At 38.3% G+C, this 22,185-nt stretch overlaps 1 protein-coding gene across 1 annotated transcript in view; it reads left to right on the top strand.

The window, feature by feature from the left end:
* The window catches only part of XPO4 (exportin 4), an 82,361-nt gene that overhangs the window by 27,285 nt on the left and 32,891 nt on the right, over positions 1–22,185 (top strand). Inside the window, exons 5-7 of the mRNA XM_051626407.1 lie at positions 11,065–11,181; positions 11,965–12,118; positions 20,076–20,188. Coding sequence (XP_051482367.1) covers positions 11,065–11,181; positions 11,965–12,118; positions 20,076–20,188 — 384 coding nt within the window. The remainder of the gene's footprint in view (positions 1–11,064; positions 11,182–11,964; positions 12,119–20,075; positions 20,189–22,185) is intronic.

Raw genomic sequence — 22,185 nt, 5'->3', positions numbered from 1 at the left:
AATTCTGAAAATTTGATCAAAGTGTACTAGAAGTAATGCAGCTCATGTCATGGTCCTAAAAATAGTGTGTCACCTCTGAGCACAAGTGATACCCCTCTAGGGTATGGAAATTTCAGCTACACTTCTAAACTTAATTTCACTGTTATTTAGCTTAAGAAGAAAATTTCAGCCTTTTTGTTTTGCATAATTTGGATAGAAATGGGTATTTGCTTAGGAGAACAAAGCCAAGTTCATGCTTTTTTCCAGGTAACATCCCTGTTATTAAAGTGGAGTTGCAACTGAGGTTTTCAAGTTTTATGCATGCCAGTGTGTATGCTTATGTAGTTTTTATGACCTTTTAATGAAGATACAAAAGTTGAGTAAATAAAAACATGGCTATTTACAGAGAAGCTGTCTCTGAACTAACTCTTGCACAGTCCAGCTTGTGCAGTTGCATTCTGTGCATGTGCTGACACACAGACATGCTGCACTGACCACAGCACACAGCAAGCCAAGGCTGCCTGCTCTAAGTATATCATCCTGGGCTTGCTGCAAAACAGAGCACGTAGCAGAGGAGCTCTGGCTGGGGAAAAGAGCCATATTTCACTCTTTTCCAAGTTCCACTTGCTGCCACTTTACAGAGACCAAGTTTGGCTCAGCTCTTCATTTCCCTCTAACCACCTATCTTCACAAGGATTACTTTGTCCATAGGTTTTCCAAAGTATTTGTGCTAAAGTTTTAAGAATGTTATTTAAAATGTCTTGAGTATATAATGTTTTCTATTCCAGTATGCTAATATGACTTACTACTTGTGGTGCTGCTGGAACATCTCTTCTGTAAGGTGTAGAAGTTTGTTAGTCTTTGGCAAGCTGGTTATAAACACATGCTCCCATGTGTGTATGAGGTTTTGTATTATAAAATAGTTCTCATTTACGATGTTGTAATCACAGGATTGTAGAATGCCAGGTTGGAAGGGACCTGAAGGATCATCTGATCCAACCTTTCTAGGTAGGATTGTGGTTTAGATGAGATGGCACAGCACCCTGTCAAGCTGAGTCTTAAAATAAATGTCCAGTGTTGGGGAATCCATCACTTCCCTTAATCTTCTGAGACTTTTCTGCAAGAGAAACTGGTACAGTTTCCTATGACTCAGGACTTGTCATACACAGTAATAAGCAGTAATAAAATAGTGTATTAGCACAGTATCTGCCAGAACTGAGCTCTGTGAGTGTGTTCAGGGCAGACCTCTCATATAAAAACTTTGAAAGGTTGTATGAAGTAATTCATACAATGAATTATCTATTTACCTTTTCAAAGGCAGTTGGATGTTTTTGCTGGTGTCCTGCAGTGTCCAGCCCTGTCCATCAGGCTATGTGGTGCCATAGTGGCATAGCTGCCTTGCTGTCCTGTGGAGCCTCAGCAAAGGGCGCTTCAAGGTGCAATATGAAGTGAAGACACTGGTGCTGCTTTCAAGATCATAGGTGCACTGTCAGAACAGTGCTATGCAGTGTCACGGGTCACTGGAGATGTGCTTATATGAGTTATTTATAAAAACCAGCCTACATCCAAGTCAAGAAAGAGACTAGGATATGGGTGTTGGGAGAGATCAGCAGATGTTTTCCAGCCCTCTGTGCCTCCCTGACTCTTCTTAGTTTTTTAACATGTCTTACCTTTAATGCGATGTGTGCTTTTGCCTCCAGCCTTGTACACTCAAGTTTCAGAAATCTGGCATGCCTTTGTGACTCCCAGATTCTTATCAAGTCTCTTGGTCCCTTTCTGTGTCCATCCTGACTTCTGCTTCATCTTTCCTCTCACCTACTGTTTGTGTCCTCCTACCTGAAGTTCGCTCCAGCAGCTGATGAATAACACATGGAGTCAACAGCAGGTTATTTCATATTTAAAAATGTTTAAAGCTCTTAAACGTGGCTGTTAGCGGTTGGTAATGGCTTTCTATAGCAGTTTATAACTGAGAGGCAGTCCTTTCTAAAAAAGCAAAATGATCTCTTGCCTGCTTCCCACTTGCTTTCTCCTCTCTGCTGGCTCTGAAGCTTCCTGGCCCTTCTTTGTCTTAAAATAGTAAAATGGGCACTTAATCTTTTTCATTCCCTGCAGTACTACCCCCAGTTCCTGTGAGACATCTGTACTAGTTTTATGTTTGTTAGGCACTCTTGCTTCATTAAATCTTTTGGACTTTTCAGTAATGTGTTGTCAGGGTCAATTCCTGAAGGTTGGTGTAATGAGGAAAGCAGCGAATGTAGATCAGAGAATCATAGAATGTCTTGGGTTGGAAGAGACCTCTAAAGGTCATCTAGTCCAACCCTCCTACAGTAAGCAGGGACATCTCACACTAGAGCAGATTGATCAGAGCCCCATCAAACCTGACCTTGAATGGCTCCAGGGATGGGGCCCCCACTACCTCTATAGACAACCTGTTCCAGTGATCTACCACCCTCATATTAAAGAAGTTTTTCCTAATTTTAATAAAAAATTATCCTTCTGCAGGTACCGCATCTTTTAAATGTGTCCTTTTGCAGGATTTTATATGCCTAATACCTGAACTTCTTGAGTATTAGTTAAAAATATCTTTATAGATTGATGTATTTTGAGGGTGTTGAGTAATGTGGCAAACTGAAAAGGAAGCAGAAGCGATGGATGAACTGTTGAGAATGAAAAACAAACAAACAAAAAACAAACAAAAGGGAGATTGGAAGCAAGATTTAGGAATAGTGATAAAAGAAAGAAAGTGGGCAGGAGATGAAAAAGATGGTTTTACTATTGAGTAATCTCTTAGTGGAATGCTGTGTACATGTTAAGGAAATAAAAGGGCACTAAGGAGAGGTAATATTACTGGGATGGGAAGCACCGGGTGCCTAATTAGAGCCAGAGTTTGAACTTGGAGCATTGGCTTCTGTTGCTGCTTCCATGCAGGGTGGACCTTTATGGATCTTGTCGAAGAAACCTCTGTCTGAGAGGGAAAGCACACTACAGAGTGTCTGGCTGACTAATAATTTATGAATGAGTTTAGCTAGTAATCCTCTGGGAGGGCAAGGATTAGCTTTGGAGTACCTGGTTTTGTTTTTCCTGGCTCCTCCTGTAACAGAGCTAAAAGTCTCCTGTATTTTCCCTCCAATACATATTTCAGCATCTCTTTTCTAAATGTTAATCTCTGGGAGGCTGAGCTTCTAGTAGTAGACACACTATCATGGGCCAATCTTAAAATGCTAAATAAGTGTTTTCTGTCACTGATACCAAGGTTTTGGAGAATTGTGTTGGCCAACTCTTAATTATAAATGTCTTCAATGTCTTGGCCGTTTCTTTTTGTGGTAGAATATTCTGCTTTTGCATAGCTGAAGGATTTTGTTTGTCCTTCAACCCTGCCAGAAGGACTGGAATCCTGGCAGCTAAGGTAACTTATTCCCAGGAGGAGGGACTGGTCTGCATGTGAACACAAGCAGATGGACTTTGTTTAAAACTGGTCTAGGATATGGATCACACCTGAATTTCTTCTAGAATGTGGGTAGGAAGATGCAGAAGGGTTCAACTGCTGTAGGCCTGAAACAGGTCTGGGAAGCAAGAGAAGCTGTATTTAAGACCTACCGTGCATACAGTAGAATGTATTCTAATATAAAGCTCCATAAATTTTTCTGTATGTGCAAGAAGACTTGTCAAGACTTACTGGAAGAGCTCTGGGATCCTAACAGTTCCTTCTTTCTTAAAAATCTGTACATCTGTTGGTCTGTTTCACAGTGTTCATGGTGGAGCTAGAGAGGAGATTCAGATGTTTCAGGTTACCTAAAACTGCTCAGGAATGTACTGTGGGTGGTTCTCCTGTGATCAGTGGGAAATATTAATAAGCAGAACTCTAGGCATTCATTCATCTTCATTGAAATTAATCTGTCAATAATAAGGGCTGTGTAGATAACTATTACATTTATTTCACATTTATGGGTCTTATTTCTGTTCTTTGAGAGGAATTTTATTTCTGGATCCCTGTTTAGCTGTTGCTTTCTCATGTGGTGGAATAGGAGTTGGAAAGGCTCTCATGACTTTTATATTTTGACCAAAAAATGTATATTATTCCCCTCACACTCAGCTGTATCTTCTGGTCTAGTAAAATTATTACCTTGTCCTATGAACCTTACTGCCTTTGAAACATGTTGACTACAAAAACCAGATGCTAAACTGGGATATTAAAGCTGTTTCCTTCAGGCTGACAAGTGCTCTATAAAGGCCTAAGAGTGTGTTAAAGATTGGTTTGGGAATTTTAGGGATCCAGAAACTACTCCAAATGTGAGGTTAAAACTTGGTAATAGAAATGTAAGAGAACTTTAAAACATAAGTATTTTTTTTAGTAGTTTTATTAACCAGAGTGCCTTTCAAAGCTTTCCAATCTTTCCTTTGAAAAAGAGCCTACTTTACCAGAGATGCAGTAGAGCAAGACTCCAGCTTAGTCACTTAATAACTTAATATTAGAAATTGATAATTCCCAGTATTATTATTTACAGTAGAGCTACAGTTTCAAAGATGGGGCTGGGAAGTGAGGAGGCATGATTCAGAGGAGAGATGTATGCCCTCTGTACTGTGTATGGTGTCCAGGACTCTTGTTTCCTCAGTTCTGTCTCATGAGATGTGCAGATGTGGAGGTCCTCACCTGTAGACCTTGGAGACTCACTAGGAAGAAAGGAATGGTGCTTTTCCGTGTGCTATACTGAGATTTCTTTTATTACTGTGGTGACACACACGTGAACAGGCTTGAGGGAAATGCCTCTGAGAAGTTTATTGGCCTAAGCTGCTTGGTCTTTCATTCTGCTTTCTCTCATTGGTACTGCCCTTCAGAATATGTATGTTCAGTAACAAAATGGATCTGTGTGGGAGTGTACTTAAAAACAACCCAACGAACCTTTTCCCTCCTAATCCTTTTTAAAAGTTGTTTTTTGTGTGTGTGTGTTTTTTTGTTTGTTTGTTTTTAGCAGATCTGTTGTGGAGCTCAGCCATGTATTGCTGGTCATTTGGCATATCTGGCAGAGGGGACCCCTTGCCCACCAAAAACCATTTGCCAGGATGATGTGTATTTAAAGCTGGGTGATACTGATGGCAAGCTGCATGGCTAGTCTTACTATTCATTAATTTGAATTTGATAGAAAGTCTTGGATTTGTTCATGCAGCTACTGTAGGAAGAAAGATCAACTGATGCCTTTCAGAAAGAACCTGGAGAAGGATGTTACCTCTATATAAATGGCTTTCAGACCTTCACTTTTTTATGAGATTACTTTTTGTTTTCTCCTTGTAATTTCTGCTTCAGAACTTTGCCAGTCCCCAGAGAAACAAATCAAAGCATGTTTTCCACCCTAAGCTCCAGCAAACTCTGCCTTGACCTCTTCCACTATTAGTAGAGGCTGCTACTTCCCTTCTCTCTTTGGCCAAAGCTTGCATGCTTCACATGCCACAAGATCATCTTCCTGTGGCCCCCAGTGATTTGCAGAGGAATTGGTTTTCTCTTTCTCAGCTCAGCCTTGGCAATTTCCCCTGCTTGGTTTGCCTGGTTCCCCAGAGGAGGAGGAGCAGGGTCTTGCCTGTTATGCTGCTATAGGTGTGGTGTGTTCACCTGGTGCTGCTCATCTGTCTTTTAACAGTGGCAGAGGGGAATGGGAGAAAAGGGTTGTGCTGCCCAAGCAGTCCCTTGCTGCTGACAGCACAAAACTGCAGCTGTGAGTCCTATTCCCATCATCCTGTCCCTGCTGTACACCTTTTATTTTAATTTTTTAATTTCTTCCCCCACCAATTGGATTGTTTGGGAAGGAAAAAAAAAAATAAAATCCACTAGGTTTTTCCTGGTTTTAGCTTAAATTTCTTCAGAATATATTCTGGTCGTCTTTGGTTGGGAGTTACTACTTCAGCTGCTGGGTTTTTTCCCCCCTCCTTTTGCAATAATCACAAGTTGAAAGGTTGGAGTGGCCCTAGTTTACTCTGTGGACATAATGGTATTTCTTTTGGTCTTGTGGCCATCCTGTTAACACTTCCATTTGGAGTTGCAGCTTACATTCTGGGTGTTCAGATTCTCTGAAAAATGTTAGCAAATACAGCTGTGCTTATTCAAGGAAGTTAGGGAAGAAGTATATTACTGCCTATATAAAGGTAGCCTTGCTTTAAACCACTTATTTGGTATAATTGCTTTTGACACATTTGCACTACAGAATTTTATCATCTAGGAGCAGCACAGCAAATTCTACCTCTGATAAATTTACTCTTTGATTCTTCCTGCTTCTGTGCAAGTTAACATTATCTGGTTTAGGGATATTATTAAATGTTTTTTTGTGGCTTCCCTCTGGTTTCAGTAACAGAGTTTACATTATACAGGTGGAGACAAAAAGTCCTCTAAATGCCTATTCAGGCTGGCAGTGATCTAACATAACTGGATAGATGTTACAATTTGCTCTGTTTGGATGAGACCTTTATTCTTTTAAATATACTCATTCATTTTTCTGTAGGAAAAAATGAAACTTGCAGAAGACGAGTGGAGGTTGCTTGATAGTTTAGGTTTTGTAGTAAAATCAATTATTTAATCAAGCTTCTAGCAACCTAGCTCTATCTCTGCTCTGAATTTCAGACCTTGGAGCTGATGTACCACTTGTCCATTTTTTTCCTAAGCTGTATTTGAACTCTTCTTCCTTTCAGACGCTTTGTAACCTAACTACCCTCAAATGAAGCTGTTCACTTATTCCATGGGCAGTCCAGGCACAAGTGTGAAATCCCTTCAAACATTAGGGCTTAAACTTTTGTTATAGGGGACATTCCATCTGGAGGAATAAGTTGCATTCACCTTCTTCATCAGAGTTTTATGAAATATATGTATAAGTATTGTTTACTATTAAAATGGTGAATGGACTTTCCGTACTGTTTGTGTTTTATTAGAGTAATTTTAAAAGAAAACCACCAAAACAATGTTACTGCTGGGTGTCTGATTGCCAAGTTAATCTCTTATCACAAGTCCCATTGATCTTCTGTTTGAGCAGCTGAGAGTCTATTTTATGTATAGCGATCTTTCATAAAGTTTATTCCTGGTAATAAAGCTAACTGGGGTGAGTGCCAAGCTATTCTCAGAGGCAATACACTCTCAACAAGAGAAGTATTTTATTTTGTTAGATGGGCTTATTGTTTGGGTATGTACTTGTGGCAGAACTAGTGAAATTACTAGCGAGTGAGTCAAACTAGGTTCAGAGGTGTACTCTTACTGGTATGAAGTTAATGGCATTAGTGCACAATAGACATTCAGATCTGACTTTTAATATGATGCCCAGAATCATGTGCATTTTCTGCCTATTACCGTATGGTATTATTAAATCAGATGATTAATCTCTTCTGTGGCATGGCAAAACCCTTAAAAACAAAATACAAAATGAAAGAACATCTCTATCCTAGAACTTTTCACCTGTTAAACATAATAAAACTGAATGCATTTAAGAAGATGTAATTTTATTTCACAAAGTTTATCTGAAATTTTTTTCGATTTAAAAAATATTTTCCCTAGTAGCCTGCATTTGTGTTATTTAATGTCTTTATACCAAACATACATGTAAATTTTTAAAAAGTATTTCAAAATATTAGTAGTTAACTTTCAATAAAGTTACTTTTGATAAAGGAAAATCCTTTAGTAAAGTTTACATAAGCCTTATTCCAGAGTTTCTGAAGTATTACTGTGTATTCAGAAGAGTTCAATAGATGGCAGGGCACATGTTGTTTTATGCCAATTATTTTATTAATATTCATATGAAAATGGCAACCTTGCTGCTATGCACAGTGATCTGTATAAATTCCTGTAGTCCTATGGCGATTTTGGGAAGCAGTGGTGGGTTTATATGCAGATCTATGCAAATGCCTGACATCTCAAGGGCAGGTTACTATTCCTCTGCTCTTGCCTGTAAACTAAACTCCTGGGGGACAGGACCTACCTTCTAGGAAACCAATCTCAAGCAGTCTTCTCTCAGCCTGTTGTTGGAATAAATGTTAAATTAGTGGCCAGTATCTTACCTTTTGTCTTCTCTTCCTCTGGTGACCTGGATGTAGGGGTGTACTTACAGTTCCTCATGGAATTGCAAGGGGTAAATACAGATACAGAGAGTGACAGGAGGAAGGCATGGACATGCCTGTGGAGCACACAGCACCCTTGGGATGGTGAGGGAATGGGGTAAGATTTGCACCCCAGGTATCCAAATACCAAGGTACAGCAGTTGGCAGGATGCTGGGAATTCAGTGGGAGGAAGGAGGGCAGAGGGATGCAGTGTGCCCAGGTGTTCATGGTGCACTAGGCTGCTGGAGGGAATAAAGTGTGTGAAACTCTAGTAATGTCACACTTCTCCTTTGTTACTCAAAGCAACTACTGATGTTAGAACTACCTGAAGTAGCCCTTAATGAAATCTGGGGGGCAGGTCACTGCTCAAGCTACTCTTCCAGGCTCTTAGCAGATTCAGTCAGCCTAGCTGCATCCATTGCTCGTTGCATCTTTGAAGAGATTTCTGTACCATCAACCATAAAATTTAGTCTTCCTTTTAAATTTCTCCTTGAAATCAGAAGAAAAGCACAAATAAAAATGGACACAAGTTTAGCATGCAATAGCAGATTACTATCCAAACAGAAAGGTTAAATTGTTATATACTGTGTAAGCAAACTGGAGACAATGGAAGGACAAAATGTCTGTTTTCAGCTAGTATTAACCTGTTGTAATCGTGGTGGGGGAAAAAACATTTTTCTATTCCTCCTTACCTGTCATTCATAATTACTGATTTATTTTCCAACAATTGGCAACCAACTGCAAGTGATGGGTAGTCAGCATCACTGCCCTGCTTGTCTGGGATGATCTGGATGGTAGCTTCATGTGGAGATCTTTGCATGATGAAGCAGAAGCAGTTTAACATTTAGCCAGGCAGTTGTATAGTTATTAATACCATACAGTAATCATGGTACATTATAGAGCATCAAACTATACAGATTTGTAACTGTAACTAATGATGTCCTTATGTCATGGCTTCCCCAAGCTGAAAAGTATCAGTGTGTCAGTAATTCAAGCATAAAATAAAAGCCCGTATTTTAAAGTATTTAGAGAGCTTTGTGGGACTTCTGTATCTCCTGGCACATAATAAAATTGGAGAGTGTTCTCCAGCAACTTTACATTATTCCTTTAAAAACATATATTCTTATTGGAGGAATTGTTCTACAGCCAGTCATCAGGGTGGTTTTTTGGGTTGCTTGTCGTTGTTGTCCATCCCATCCCCCCCACCCAATCAATTCCTTTTATATGGAGCTTTTAATGTTGGATTTAGAAGTCAGTGTTAGCCTACACTATTTCTTTTATATTGGATCAAATCTGGATTTCCTCTAAATAAATTAAAAAAAAAAAAAATGGTGGAAATAGCTTAAACAGAAATTTGGAAATACCATACTGAAATGTTTGAGCTAACTAGAAATATTTCTGTGTAGTGTAGAACTGGCGAAATTGCACTTTTGCTGGAGCAGTTGAAAGTGGATGCTGTTTTTTTCCTGGCTAAACTTTGCTTTTATGGTGGTGAATGTAGATGAGAAATCCACTTGAAAGAAATAGGTATTTCTTTAAAATGAGGGGGCTTGGATTTAGCAACTGATCAACAATATTTATTATACAGAAGAGAGAACCCATATAATATCACGAAGCCCCTCTGGACGATCTGTCTGGGACTTATTTAGCAAGTAAGAATGTTAATTTAGTGTGTACCGGCTAAGATAACTAGTTGTCTGGGGGGGTCAAGGTACTGACTTCACAGGCATTTCTGAACAAAGATGTTGCAGTTGGTGGGTGGATGGCACTGGTCTCAGCTGTTGTATGAGCTTGCATAAATAGTATCATCTCCACTTTAATCTTTCGGGTGTTCAGAGGTAGTGTGCATATTTCTGTTTAACCCCTGGACACTTGCTGGCATGCATGACCCTTTAACAATTCCTATCCCTCTGTCCATCCCTGGCACCTTGGCTCCAAACAGTCTGGGAGGATAGCCAGTAATTTTGAAGTTTTCTGTTAAGAACAATCTCTTTAATAAAAAGTGTTTTCATCTCATCAGTGTGTGGTTTCTGTTCTGCTTGTTAGAGTAGTGAATGGCACACTGCTGAAGTACTTGCATCTCCACTGTATGATATTTACTCCCCTTTGTGTGTAATGATCAGTTAAAAATATGTATTAAAAGTGGTGATGATGGTTAATGAACTTTGGCATCAGGAGAAACAGCTTTTCTAATTCAGAAGAACAGCAACAAAGGCTGGAGCAGTATGTTTCATAGAGGAAAGTTGGCTTTTAAATTGTGTTTTAGGATAAGTGTTTGATTTTTCTTAAAAGTTGAAAATGAATAAGATACTTTAACCTTCAATCCGTTTCTCAAAAAATAATGTGCCTTTTTCTCACCAAGTTTTGTATCCCTTCAGAGATGCTATTCTCAGAATAGTCTGAAAGGTGCTTTCTGAAGCTTGTGGATGTTGTGCTTTGGAGGAAAGTATCCAAAACCTTGTAAGCATCAGAGCTGTCTGTGTACTCCTCTCCTTTTCTTTATTTTTGATGGAGGGGGAAAAGATGCAGTAGACAGGTGTGTTGCAGGTGCTTTTATAACTTTCAGTTATATAAATTTAGTCTTGATCAAATACCAACACAGTAAGTGTAACAACTTCAAAGAACAGCAAAAACAAACTTCAGAGTGACCTGAACTATAAGATCAATAGAAATAAGTGGGAACTGAATCTTCCCTGAAACTAATACGGGTAAAGCCCTGTGCACAGGGAGAGAAAATAAACAGCAAGGCTGGGAAACAGATTGCAATAAGTTTTGTAGTATGATTGTACAGATTCTGGCTTTTATGTTGCTCAGATACTTGAATTAATTTTGTAAAACTGGAGCCTGGATGATTTTAGAGATGGTTCACCCAAGGATCTACACTCTTAAAGGTTTGAGTTGTTCTAGCTTGTGCTAGAAGAAGCTGAAGTCACAGAAATACGCTAAAATGAACAATATAGGTGGTATTATGTTACTGGACATCTTTAGTTATATTATTGCCTCTTATTTTTTTGTAGCAAACTTTGGCCTGTTCCATTTTAACGGCATTGTTGAGCGAGTTCTCGAGTTCAAGTAAAACCAGCAACATTGGACTAAGCATGGAGTTCCATGGGAACTGTAAACGGATATTTCAGGTAAACTAGTTCTGTATCAATATATGCTACATGTCTTTCTACAATTCAAGCACTGAAAAGCAGAAGTACTTTCTTGCATCAGGTGCATTCAGTTACAGTGTGTACCTAACAGCATTTAATAGGACAAATACTATATTATAAATGCATATACTGGCTACTTCAGGAAAGCTGGTAATGTCTTTTTTAAAAACTCATATTGGAAAGTTGCAATCCCTTTTTACCCATTTTATGAACATAGAGCTACAGATCTTTATGTGGTTGGACTCTTTAATTCCTTGGCTACCAATTGCAAACAAAACGAATACTCTGTGGAACAATGATAGTCTTAAATATAGCTTTGGTTTAAAGCCAAGGAGAGCTATGTATTTAAAAATATTATTGCAGATGGTGTAGTCTGGTTGTCTCAGATGTATTGTTTGGCCAGGCAGAAATGTTTTTGTGAAGGCATTGCTTTAAACTGACTGTTGTGGAACAATTACCAACTTTTTTTCATGCCAAAGACCAACTTTCTCCTCCACCAGTTGTTAAAAACATATTGTTCAGTTTTTATTTTAACGACTACCATTTATGAGAGGATTTTTTTTCTTATTCTTTACAAACAAAAATCTATGAATTTTTGCAAAGGAGTGGGGGGTTCTGTCCACTTCAGAATATTTTCTGTATTTTAACGAAAATAGGGCGATAACAGAAAATTATTTTATCTTTAGAAAAGTTTTTTTTTAATCAACATTTTGAGTAATGGTTGAGAGATTTTATTAATAATTTTGTTCGCCCTGACTCTAGGAGGATGATCTGCGGCAGATCTTCATGCTCACAGTAGAGGTACTTCAGGAATTCAGCAGACGTGAAAACCTCAACGCTCAGATGTCTTCAGTGTTTCAGCGTTATCTTGCACTAGCCAATCAGGTCTTAAGCTGGAACTTCCTTCCTCCAAATTATATCCTTTTATTGTCGGGTCCTTGGGTCACTGCTACCACATGATAAGTAAAGTATTTGAGGAGAGAAAACTGTAAAACTTACAAGTCTTGTAATTAGTTCTTGATTTTTGTTTTCTTCCATTAGTGCTTTTGGTCACCCTCGTGCTTGCTAACAGATCCTTACATCCAGAAGCTTCTGTTGCTCTTCATTAAAGTCTTAAAGTATTTTATATAAAAGGCAAAACTTGTTCAGCAGAGCAGCCCCCAAGTTATGGGTGGGTGGTCTGTCTAGTTGGTGCAGGGGAGAGGGAAAGTGTAATATGCTGCTTTAGTGCAGAACCACACAATAGGTCTAAGCTCTGTTGGGTTTTTATGTGATCAGATCTGTCCTATTTTTCTCTCTCAGAGAAGAGGATGGAGCAGAAAAATGCCCCATTATCTAGGAATGTGCCTAGTCAATTGACTTCCCACAAAAGAGCATGGTCGTATACTGGAATATGTAATATGTTCTCTTTGGTCTGAAGAAAAACTATTTGCTAGTTGAGAGAAGAAATGGCATCTTCTTTTTTTGGCAATACACAGGAGCCGTTGCCTCCATTTTGACATCTTTGGAATGTGTGCTGATTATGAAAGTCTAGAGAAAGGTGGAAAGTAGAGGAGGAAATGGGAATCAGTCTTACTGAGAGAGAGAGAAGACAAAAGATACAAAAATGCTTAGCCCAAAAAATGGGCTCAAAGACTTGTAGAAATGAGTCACGTTCTCTGTTCTATAGATGGTTAAGACAGTCTTTGTATTAAAATGTTACAATGCCTCTTTTAATAGCTACTCTGTCTTCAGGGTGCTCAGCAAACTTTCCAAGAGACAAATTTTTAAACTCCTTCATAAGCTTTTTTCTTACAGACTTTTGAAATTGCTGCTAAGTTAGGCATACTGTGAGAATCTGAATGTTGCCTTCAAATCCTCTGCAAAGGATTTTATTTGCTTTTCTGGTTCGAAATAGATCCTTACATGGTTCTATTTGGAATCTTTTAATGACTTCTGCTTCACTTGATACCATCTTTTTGTTTTCTGCCATTGGACATTTCATTTTGCTGTATGAAGTACATCACCCTCCTCTACATAGCAACCTGTTTTCACAGAAGTTGGAATGGCTTTAATTATCCTTGAGAAATGTGGGTCTTGGCTGATGAAGATTCAATAAGTGTTGAAGTTTACGGCACCATGTTGATTATATCGTATCATAAATCTCTTCCTTAAGAAGAATGGTTTAAAAGTTAAGTGTTCATTGTTAGTTCATGGGCAGTGAAACTTAACTTGGCTGCAGTTTTTAAGTAGGTAGCACAGTACATAAGATCATAAGAATTGCTGTGTTGATTGATCAGTTGGTACAATGTGGTATCCTCTTTCCAGATCTTGACAGTACCATATGCTGAAGCAATGGGCATAAATTTAATACTCAAAGCGTGGAGTAAAATGATCCATTGTATCCACAGATGTATCTTTTTTCCTATAGTTGGTATTTCCTCCTGCAAGATAATATTGATTCTCAGTATTCTGTACAGCATAACAGAAATCTGCAGTATTTGTGTGTAATTTTTAGCAAGATTCTTGTGTTTCCAAATAAGGGAAGTAGCATAAATGTGCATTAACTCTACAGTGACCATTGCCAAGAGGCACATTATTTAAATCACTAAGTCATGAGAATTAACATCAAAACATGTAACTTCTCAAGAGTTCTTGTGCTGTTACAGGATAGCATAGTATGTCTTGCAATGCTAAATGTTCAGAGCTGCTACAGAATCACCAAGGCTGGAAAAGACCTTCAAGATCATCAAGTGCAGCCTATCCTACCAGTTAGAACAGAAGAGTTGTAGTAAGCCTGCAGTGTGTATTGCTAGCAAGAAGAGCTAGCATGAAAGTTGCATTCTGGAATAGCCATCTCATTGGAGCAACAACAGAAGAGAGGCTGAGACCTACCTACTTTTAAGTTGGAACTCAATAATTTTTCAGCGTCTTAGGATGCAGTGCCTGCAGTAGGAAGGGCAGGCCCTGATGACCTAGGAGGCCTCCTTTCACTCATCTGCAGTTTCTTCCATTCATTTTCCAACATGCAGGCAATAATCTATTGTTATTTTTATCTGCTATATCAAGGTATTAGTTCATGTGGCGTTTGCAGATGCTTCAGAGGTTTTTGGCAGTGCTGTTGGAAATAACAATAAAACAGGAATCCTATTTTGTGCTAAGACTGTGTAGCAGTCTGTTGTGGCATGTTAGCTATTATAGAGTTTGTTCTTTCAATGCTTTTGCAGCACTGTTAAATACTATTTACTTGGATGGAACTAGTTTTAACTGCATCTTTTGTTAAATGAATGTTTTGACTAAGGTAGTGCAGGTGATGAGTACTTAGAGGTACAGCCCTCTCCTTTACAAAACTGCTTTCAAGGATCTTACTCCTAATACTTGTGAATGTCTGAAATCTCCTATTAAGGAGCTGAATGTTGCTGGACTTTAATGCACCTTGACATGACATAAAAGATGTCCTGTGGAGTCAGGATGTAATTATAATGCATATTCTTTCTCACTTCTTGATTTATCTGTTCACTTCTTGGGATTTATCTGGTTTTGGCAGCCACCTTCTAATGGACTTTGAAAGAATGTCCTCAAACACAGAAGTTCTTAAACAGAACATAAATATTATGTCCAGCTGTCACCCATCTACAAAAAGGTGTCTCTTATCTGTCATTAGGAGCTGTCATAAAGCTACTTATTTCTTATTCATTAACATAAATACGTATATGAGCTTTAGTTCTTGTTTTGGATTTGGTGCCACTGCTTGCCTGGAGGCAAGCTGGCAAATTTTCAAGAGGATGTACAATAAGGGTTTGGATTTAAAATACAGGTTACGTAAACCTGGTGGGATGCATTCCACTAATGTGCGTTGTTGCTGTTCTGTTGAAATTAATGGTGTGACAGCAATTGTATGAACTGATTGAAGCTATTGTCTGATCTGAACAGCTTTTTTAAGTGTGTTGTTTTCTCAGCCACTTAGTGAAAAGAAGAAAGCTCTTCATATCTCTGTTTTGAAAATGTCTTTTAAACCTCGTGCCAGAATGAGACATTTTTCTGGGAGATGCTGTGAACTGTATAGTTCTGCAGACTTTCAAAATTTGAACTCAATCCAACCCAGATTGGTAGCATCTGTTAGGCATAATAGGAGTGTGAGAAACACACAGAATGCTCCAGAAAACTTGAGGTTTGTTTTGAGGAATGATTCAAGTTGGCATTGCATGCATGAGCATGATCCTAAGCAGGGAACCACCTGGCTGAAAACTTTTTTTAGCATTTTGAGACTCCCAGTTTGATTTGTTGCACAGCTACAGAAATGACTGAACCTGTACCAAGCAGTGACAACACAGATTTCCTTCAACAACAGCAGGGCTGCTTTCCTTAGGCTTTGTGTTTGTTAGCAGCCTTGGGTTATCCTGAATTTGATACAGCAGCCTGCCCGTATCGGAAAGATAAGGGTTGGGGTACTATCCTGACTATCGTTTGGGATATATATACATAAAGGAAAAAAAAAGTAACTAAAATCGTTGCATTTAAGAAAGTACAAGAGAGTTGCATTTTACTTTTATCAGACCTAACACTCTTAAGTGAAAACTGAGCTTTACTTTTAAATCCTCCATGCTTTGAAATTATTTCTAGGGTTCTATGTTTTCTTAACAATCCTTTCTATGCAAAGCCAAGAAGACTGACAGATCCCCTGAACTTGGGCATAACTGCACTATAAACATATTTGTATCAATACTGAACTTTTTAACAGTTAGTGTTTTGTCATTTGGGTTTCAGAATGACTTCTGAAATCAGTTTGCAGTTGGAGAGTTTGCACTAATATGTGAAAAGAGACCACTAATGACCCTTCATTATGAAGGGGAACTGATAAAATAGGGTTTTTTCCTGTCCTGCTCTCTTGCCCCAGTGGTTTTATGTTAGCAGCTTTGCAGTTCTTGGTCACCAGCTCCCTGGATGACAGCCAGCCTGTGTTGGTGGAAAGGTGTGATTCCTGAGCTGCATCTGCATGGCTGCCAAACTGCGTAGGTGCTTTAAGTGTAAGTTAGGCTTAAAGTGATTAGCTTGCACAGTACTAGCTGTATAACCATAGCAGCACAGTGGAGCAGGAGCTGCAGAATCCACTTGGGTGGTCATTGTGAGACTTGGTCCTGGCAGGGCTACGCCCCTAGCAGATCCGGAACTGGCTGGTTTTAAAATTAGCTTGAGTCTTCCTACACTTCCTACGCCTGCAGCTGAAATCTGAGGCCAGTGTCTCCAACACAAGGTAGTTGTTTCATTCTCTTGGCAGTTAAGAATACTTGTGTTTAATATTTAAATATTTAAGCATATCTTCCTTCTGAATGCTGGGTATGTTTGTTGAGGCTGTAAGTTCTCTAAAGGTTTGTGAAGCATTTCTCCCTAGGGGGCAGCAAGCCCCTGCATCAGTTTTGGACAGTTGCTCCTAGGCTTATCCCGTGTGCTTGGCTGATCAGCTAGCAAGCCAGAGGAGGTTTTAAACTCCAGATGTGATCAGTATGTTGGCATTGGAACACTGAGTGGCAGATTTCCAAGCAGTTACCTTTCCATTGCAGGTTTTTATTTCTAAAATGCAAGCCTAATTCTGCCACAAACCTCTCCAGAAATGTTCCAACCAACAAAGGTAAAGTGATTAAAATAACTTTTAAGATAACTATTTGAGCCTTAGCACTCCAGGAGTTTTCCCTCCATTTCAGTGAATGGTGGTGTGGCAGAAGAAATCTCAGCTTTGATTTTTGAGTTCCTAATTTACTGCTTTGTGGAATGGCAAGCCTTGCCTCTCAGGAGCAAGACCATGGGATCCATTCTTGCATACTGGAATCTGTGGGAAGTCCTCAATTTGAAATATTATAGTCCCTCATGGCTGCCTTAGGATATGAAATATTTTTGTGTATCTTCACGCCTCAGTCGCTTCCTGGATAAGAGGGAAAGAGTGGGGGTAAAACTACACATGTAAAACTACAAATTATCGTTTTTACAAATTACAATTTTAAAATTACAAATTTATAATTTTTCAAAGGTTACTCTTCCAGCTCCTGAAACAAAACCAAGCATAGAACTAATAGCTACATAGGTAAATTTTAGGCAAAGATAGAAGAAAATCTGTCTTAACGTATTATGGTCTTCTCCTCCTCCTCTTTAGGCACTAGAATTAAAATAGTGAATTTATGAGCCTTATTCTTCGTGAAGGCATCTAGTTATATTCTTACGCTTTTCAGAATGCTTGGGACATGTTATTGAATAATCCGTTCCAATTCAAGCAGAAGTTTCTAGTCTCTGTAGGATTCAGTGTCATGGGTCTTGTGGACCTGTGTGCTTCTTGTGGACCTTTCTGTGCTTCTGGTAGCTGTTCCTTGGCTTTGATTTCTGTGTTGTTCAAAGTGAACTGTAATGAGAGTTACTTGTTCTCGACTCATAACAGAATGGGAACTGTTACAAACATTTGTATGGATTACCAGAAGTGGTTTGCAACTGTTTTTTGTTTAAAAAACAAAAACACAAGCAAAACTTCCCCCAAAGTCTTCCAGAATGTCGTAGTAAACTGATCTCTGCTTATCATAAATCTATATTATAGCTTGAGTGCTACAAGGAAGTGTTGTACTAGTGCTGTACCTTTTGTTTCCTCACAAGTATTGAGAGGAAATCAATTTTTGATTAAGACTGCATTTCTCCTGTGTATACCCAGGTACTAGGTAACTTAGTGCTGTTTTTTTTCAGGTTGGGCATAACTTGCCTGCTGCTAATGAGACTGAACCATAGCACAGAGTAAGTTGAGGTGTTTCACAAAATCAGGCATCTCCAGGGGCTGACTTATGCTAAGGTACCTACATCTAATATATCTTGGGAAATGGGTGCAAGATCTCCATTATAGGTGCAGGCAGAATTTGGATTGTTCAGTGAAGAGAGATTTTGCCCACAAATCTGCTTTTGTCAGATATGTCATCAATCCATTAGCTTGAGAAACAGTACTAAAAATAACAGGAGAAATACTAAAATAAATACTGAGGCTTGTTAAAATAGTGACAGCAAACTGGCCCTCCTTTCATTCCATGTGAAAAGTGTTATGTTGCTGGTCCCCTCTGTAGACTCAACCTAGGGGAGAGCAAATTGATTTTTCAGAGATTGATAATATGTCTGTGATCATCTTCTGATACTTGGGCATTTCCAAGCCAATTGGGTAGTTACAGCAAAGGCCACTCATGTCAAGGAACAATTTTAAAATATTGTTCTTTTCTAAAACAGTTCAAATAGGAAAAGAAAAAAAAGCTAGCTTGCTGTGACAGATCTGATAAAATTAGTCTTAATTTGTAATATTACTCCTGATAAAGAATGCTTGCATGTGATAATTTCATCCCCCTGCCTTTTTTTTTTCTTTTTATCTAGGAGAACGGAAGCATTTTTGATCATTGAGGTGACATCTGTATTTCACATGGAAGTAAAATAGGCAATTCTGTGGTTTTAGTTTTTCCCTGTCTGAAATAATGTAGCTCTGATATGGTTCAGCACACGCTAGTGATTTTGAAAATGGTGCAACTGGTTTTGTTTTGTAATAATGTGAAAATCCTTGAGTGTTCTTATGCATTGTAATGTGCTGACAACAGCTGTGGACAGATACCACTAGTGAAGGTCCACTGGGTGCCACACCATGGAAAAACTTGCTTTTTTGGAAGGTGGTTCTGCACAGCGTTAAGAATTTCTGCATTTGACAGAAATCAGAAGACAAGTGTAAATAAAATCGCGCAGCCTGATTTGTGCCACGGTCCTTCAAATTAAGCAGGATGTTTGCTTTATATGTTGTTGTCTTAAACAAAACCCATCAAAAGCAAAGGGGTCTGCTTTCCTGAAGGATACCACTGTGAAATATGTTTTCTTCTAGACATATAAACAGTTTTTGGTACAAATTTTTTATAATACCTGATGACTTACAGTACAAAGTTAGTAACAGCTCATTATGAATAGGTAAATTATGTGCAGCTAAGCATGCTGTTATTTATTGTGATGGTTAAGTTAGAAAGGAGTCAGAGAGGATAATGAAGGGTTTAAAAAAGACAAGTGAAAACTTAAGTTGCTGAGTTAGAACAGTTTTGCTACTACTTGGATTGGAGAGTGTCATAGAAGGAAGCCTGTTCAAAAATCTTTGATTAACACTCATCTGTGTGATTAGACTGACAAACAATGTATCCTGCCTGTTTAAATGTTTTTCCTTATGTCTCTGTGTTTTCTGTACTAGAGCATTTGCAGAATTTTGTAAAATAAGTTATTTCAAAGCACATGGTAGGAACTGAAGCAAGTGCAGCAAAATCATGGCTTCACAGAGTGCTCATTCTTCGTGCATGTCTCCTGGGAGCATGTGTTTAATGTGATGATGCCTGGTGGTGCCTTGTGCTTTTGTTCTTCATAGGGATTTAAAAATGTAGATTAATGCAGGGCTAAAATACCTGCATTCTGTGATGCATATTTGGCTCTTTAGAAAAACAGGATATAGATTTCAATGAGCTATCTTTAGCTATCATAAGGCTTTTTTAGAAGCTGCCAGGAACGTTTTTTAGAAAATGATTTCCTATTTTGCATGAATTTTAACACCTGTTAATTGTGGTTGCTTTTTTCCCTTCTCGCTGTGTCACACTGGACACCCGGGTTATCAAAGTGATCGTATCACTATGGTATGTCTCATAATTATGATCAAACTGTTATCTAACATTCCTGGAGCATTCTTTTTTTCAATACTTAATACCTTTTATTCCTTGGCCTCATGCATGAATTATGCTGTGTATGTGAAGAGGCTTAAAGTTTGTTTCCATTACATTCTTTCTGAATGGATCCTGTTGTATCTAGGATTTTTTTAAAGCCAAGTAGGAATGTTATTGTTGACCTTGACACCAGATAACTGGGCAGACATTATATAGCTATGTTTGAATCCTCACAAAATGTGATGCTAAAGCCAACAGAATCTTGGCGTGAGACTCTCCTGGACAGCAGAGTTATGGAGCTTTTCTTTACAGTAAGTTTCTTTCTTCAACTTTCATAGTCCAGACCACAGGGAAAGCAGCTCCTTCCCATTCTAAATCTGTACTGTTGGACTCTTCCTTTTGCAGCAGGTAGGACTGACTTTGTTAACTTCAGCTTGCTTAGCAAAAATAGTAACAGAAGCATTGTGGCTTTTCCTAGGTTACTGAGTATGTATTTTGCCTATAAATTGCTTTAAATTTATCACCATTAACAAAAGAAAAATGTATATAGTGATCTAAACTTCCGTGCATTTAATAGTTCTGAACATGTACTTGTCAAATAGTACCAAGCTTGATGAACAGTAGTAGAATATTTCCTTCAGATAAGGTGTAACAGATCTTGGAGAAGTTCAAATGAACAGCGTTTGCTGATCTTAAAGCATTTGCTGAACAGAACAGCTGAAAATAAGTCGTGTAGTTGCAGTTTTCTGGCCAGTTTCAGCATATGGGATTCTGTATGTCCTTCCTCAGCACAAAGTAAATCCAAGTAAGTTAAAACAGATTAAGTTAGGAGTGATGGGGAAGAGGTAGAGTTGGGAGTGGGGAATGTAATACTCAATTTCTGTAACTTTATGAACCCATTATATTAAAACTAGATAAAACTACTATTGTTTTCTTTCTACAACTTTCAAGAGGTTTGTACTTGTAACTCAGCGAGGAGTTACTGCAGCAGCAACGTACATTGGCTTATATATTCTTTTACTATGCTATTTTATCTTATGTTATATCTCTTGGGGCCTGAGAATTCAGCATTCTCAGACTATTTTCGTTTTTGCAAAGCAGAGAAATAATGGGCTCAAAACTTGAACAAAGTTTTTATTAGGCACAGTAAGTGTAACTCTCTAGAGCTACTTGAGAGTTGTCTCGTATATTTGGAGACATGTCCTTTTTAGGATTTTTAAAATAAATTAGATTTTTAAAATATTTTTTAAACTCCCAAGTTTATCTGTTCCAGCAGTTTTGAAAAGGTGAAAAAAATCACTGGCAGAACTCTTAGCAGCTACACACACTCTGAACAGCTGTCTAGACTATCCAGACAGTTGCTGCTGTCAGCTGTGAAACTCCACATGCAAATAACTTTTTGGCTTAGATATTAACCCTTCCTTGTGTAAGAGTATGAAGTTATCAGAATTAAATATCTATTTCTTCAGTTGGCTTACAGTTACTTATTCGTTATTAGAATAATGTTTTGAATAACATGAAGAATTGTTTTAATAATTTGCATTTTAGTTACCAGTAACCAAAACTTGCCTGTATTTGCTTATTGTTGAATGAATGCTAGCCAGGGCAGTGTGCTGTCAGTTTTGGTTTTAGATTCCTGATTTGCAGTGGTTGAGGCTTGTAGTATTAGTTTGCTATTTGAAGTAATGTAAGTGAATGGTAGTAATTTATATTCATTCATCTGAGAAATTTTAATAACCTTGCAAAAGTTGGCAGGACTGCCATGTTAGAGAGAGCCTTCAGTTCTAATCTCAGCCTAGTGTGGGATGTATATTAGGAGGGGTATTTCTGTTGCAGGGTTTGTTCATCCTGCTAGTTTGATCTTTAAGAGACTAACTGTGCAGCTAGTGAAACTAGTTATGACTTGGGTGAAGTTGCAACTGTAACGCCAGAGAGAAATGGTTAGTGTTTTAACTGTACTTCTGTGTATAATATTGCTGGAATACTTTGACTACATTTTCTTCTGGGTGAAAAAGCTACCCTCTATTTATTTATTTATTCAGTAAATCTTATGTGGAAAAAATAGGCACAAGTCTTAAGAAAATTCTTTAAATCCTTACTCGACAATTAAAGTAAGTGTGTGAGAATATGATTACTGAAATATTAAGATTTGAATTTAGAAATTCTCACCAGCAGAAGTTATGACATAATGGTTTGCAGAAATGTGGGAAGATTACTGTTGGCCTTGTCTAATGTAAGGGTGTTGCCAAGGAAGTGATGTATCCATTTTTTGTATATGTCTTCAGTGTTTACCTCTGCTAAAGAAGCA

This window comes from Apus apus, chromosome 1 (assembly GCF_020740795.1).
Source record: "Apus apus isolate bApuApu2 chromosome 1, bApuApu2.pri.cur, whole genome shotgun sequence".
In the NCBI taxonomy this organism is placed as follows: domain Eukaryota; kingdom Metazoa; phylum Chordata; class Aves; order Apodiformes; family Apodidae; genus Apus; species Apus apus.
Note: the sequence above shows the minus strand (reverse complement) of the source record. Positions and strands in the feature narration are given on the sequence as shown.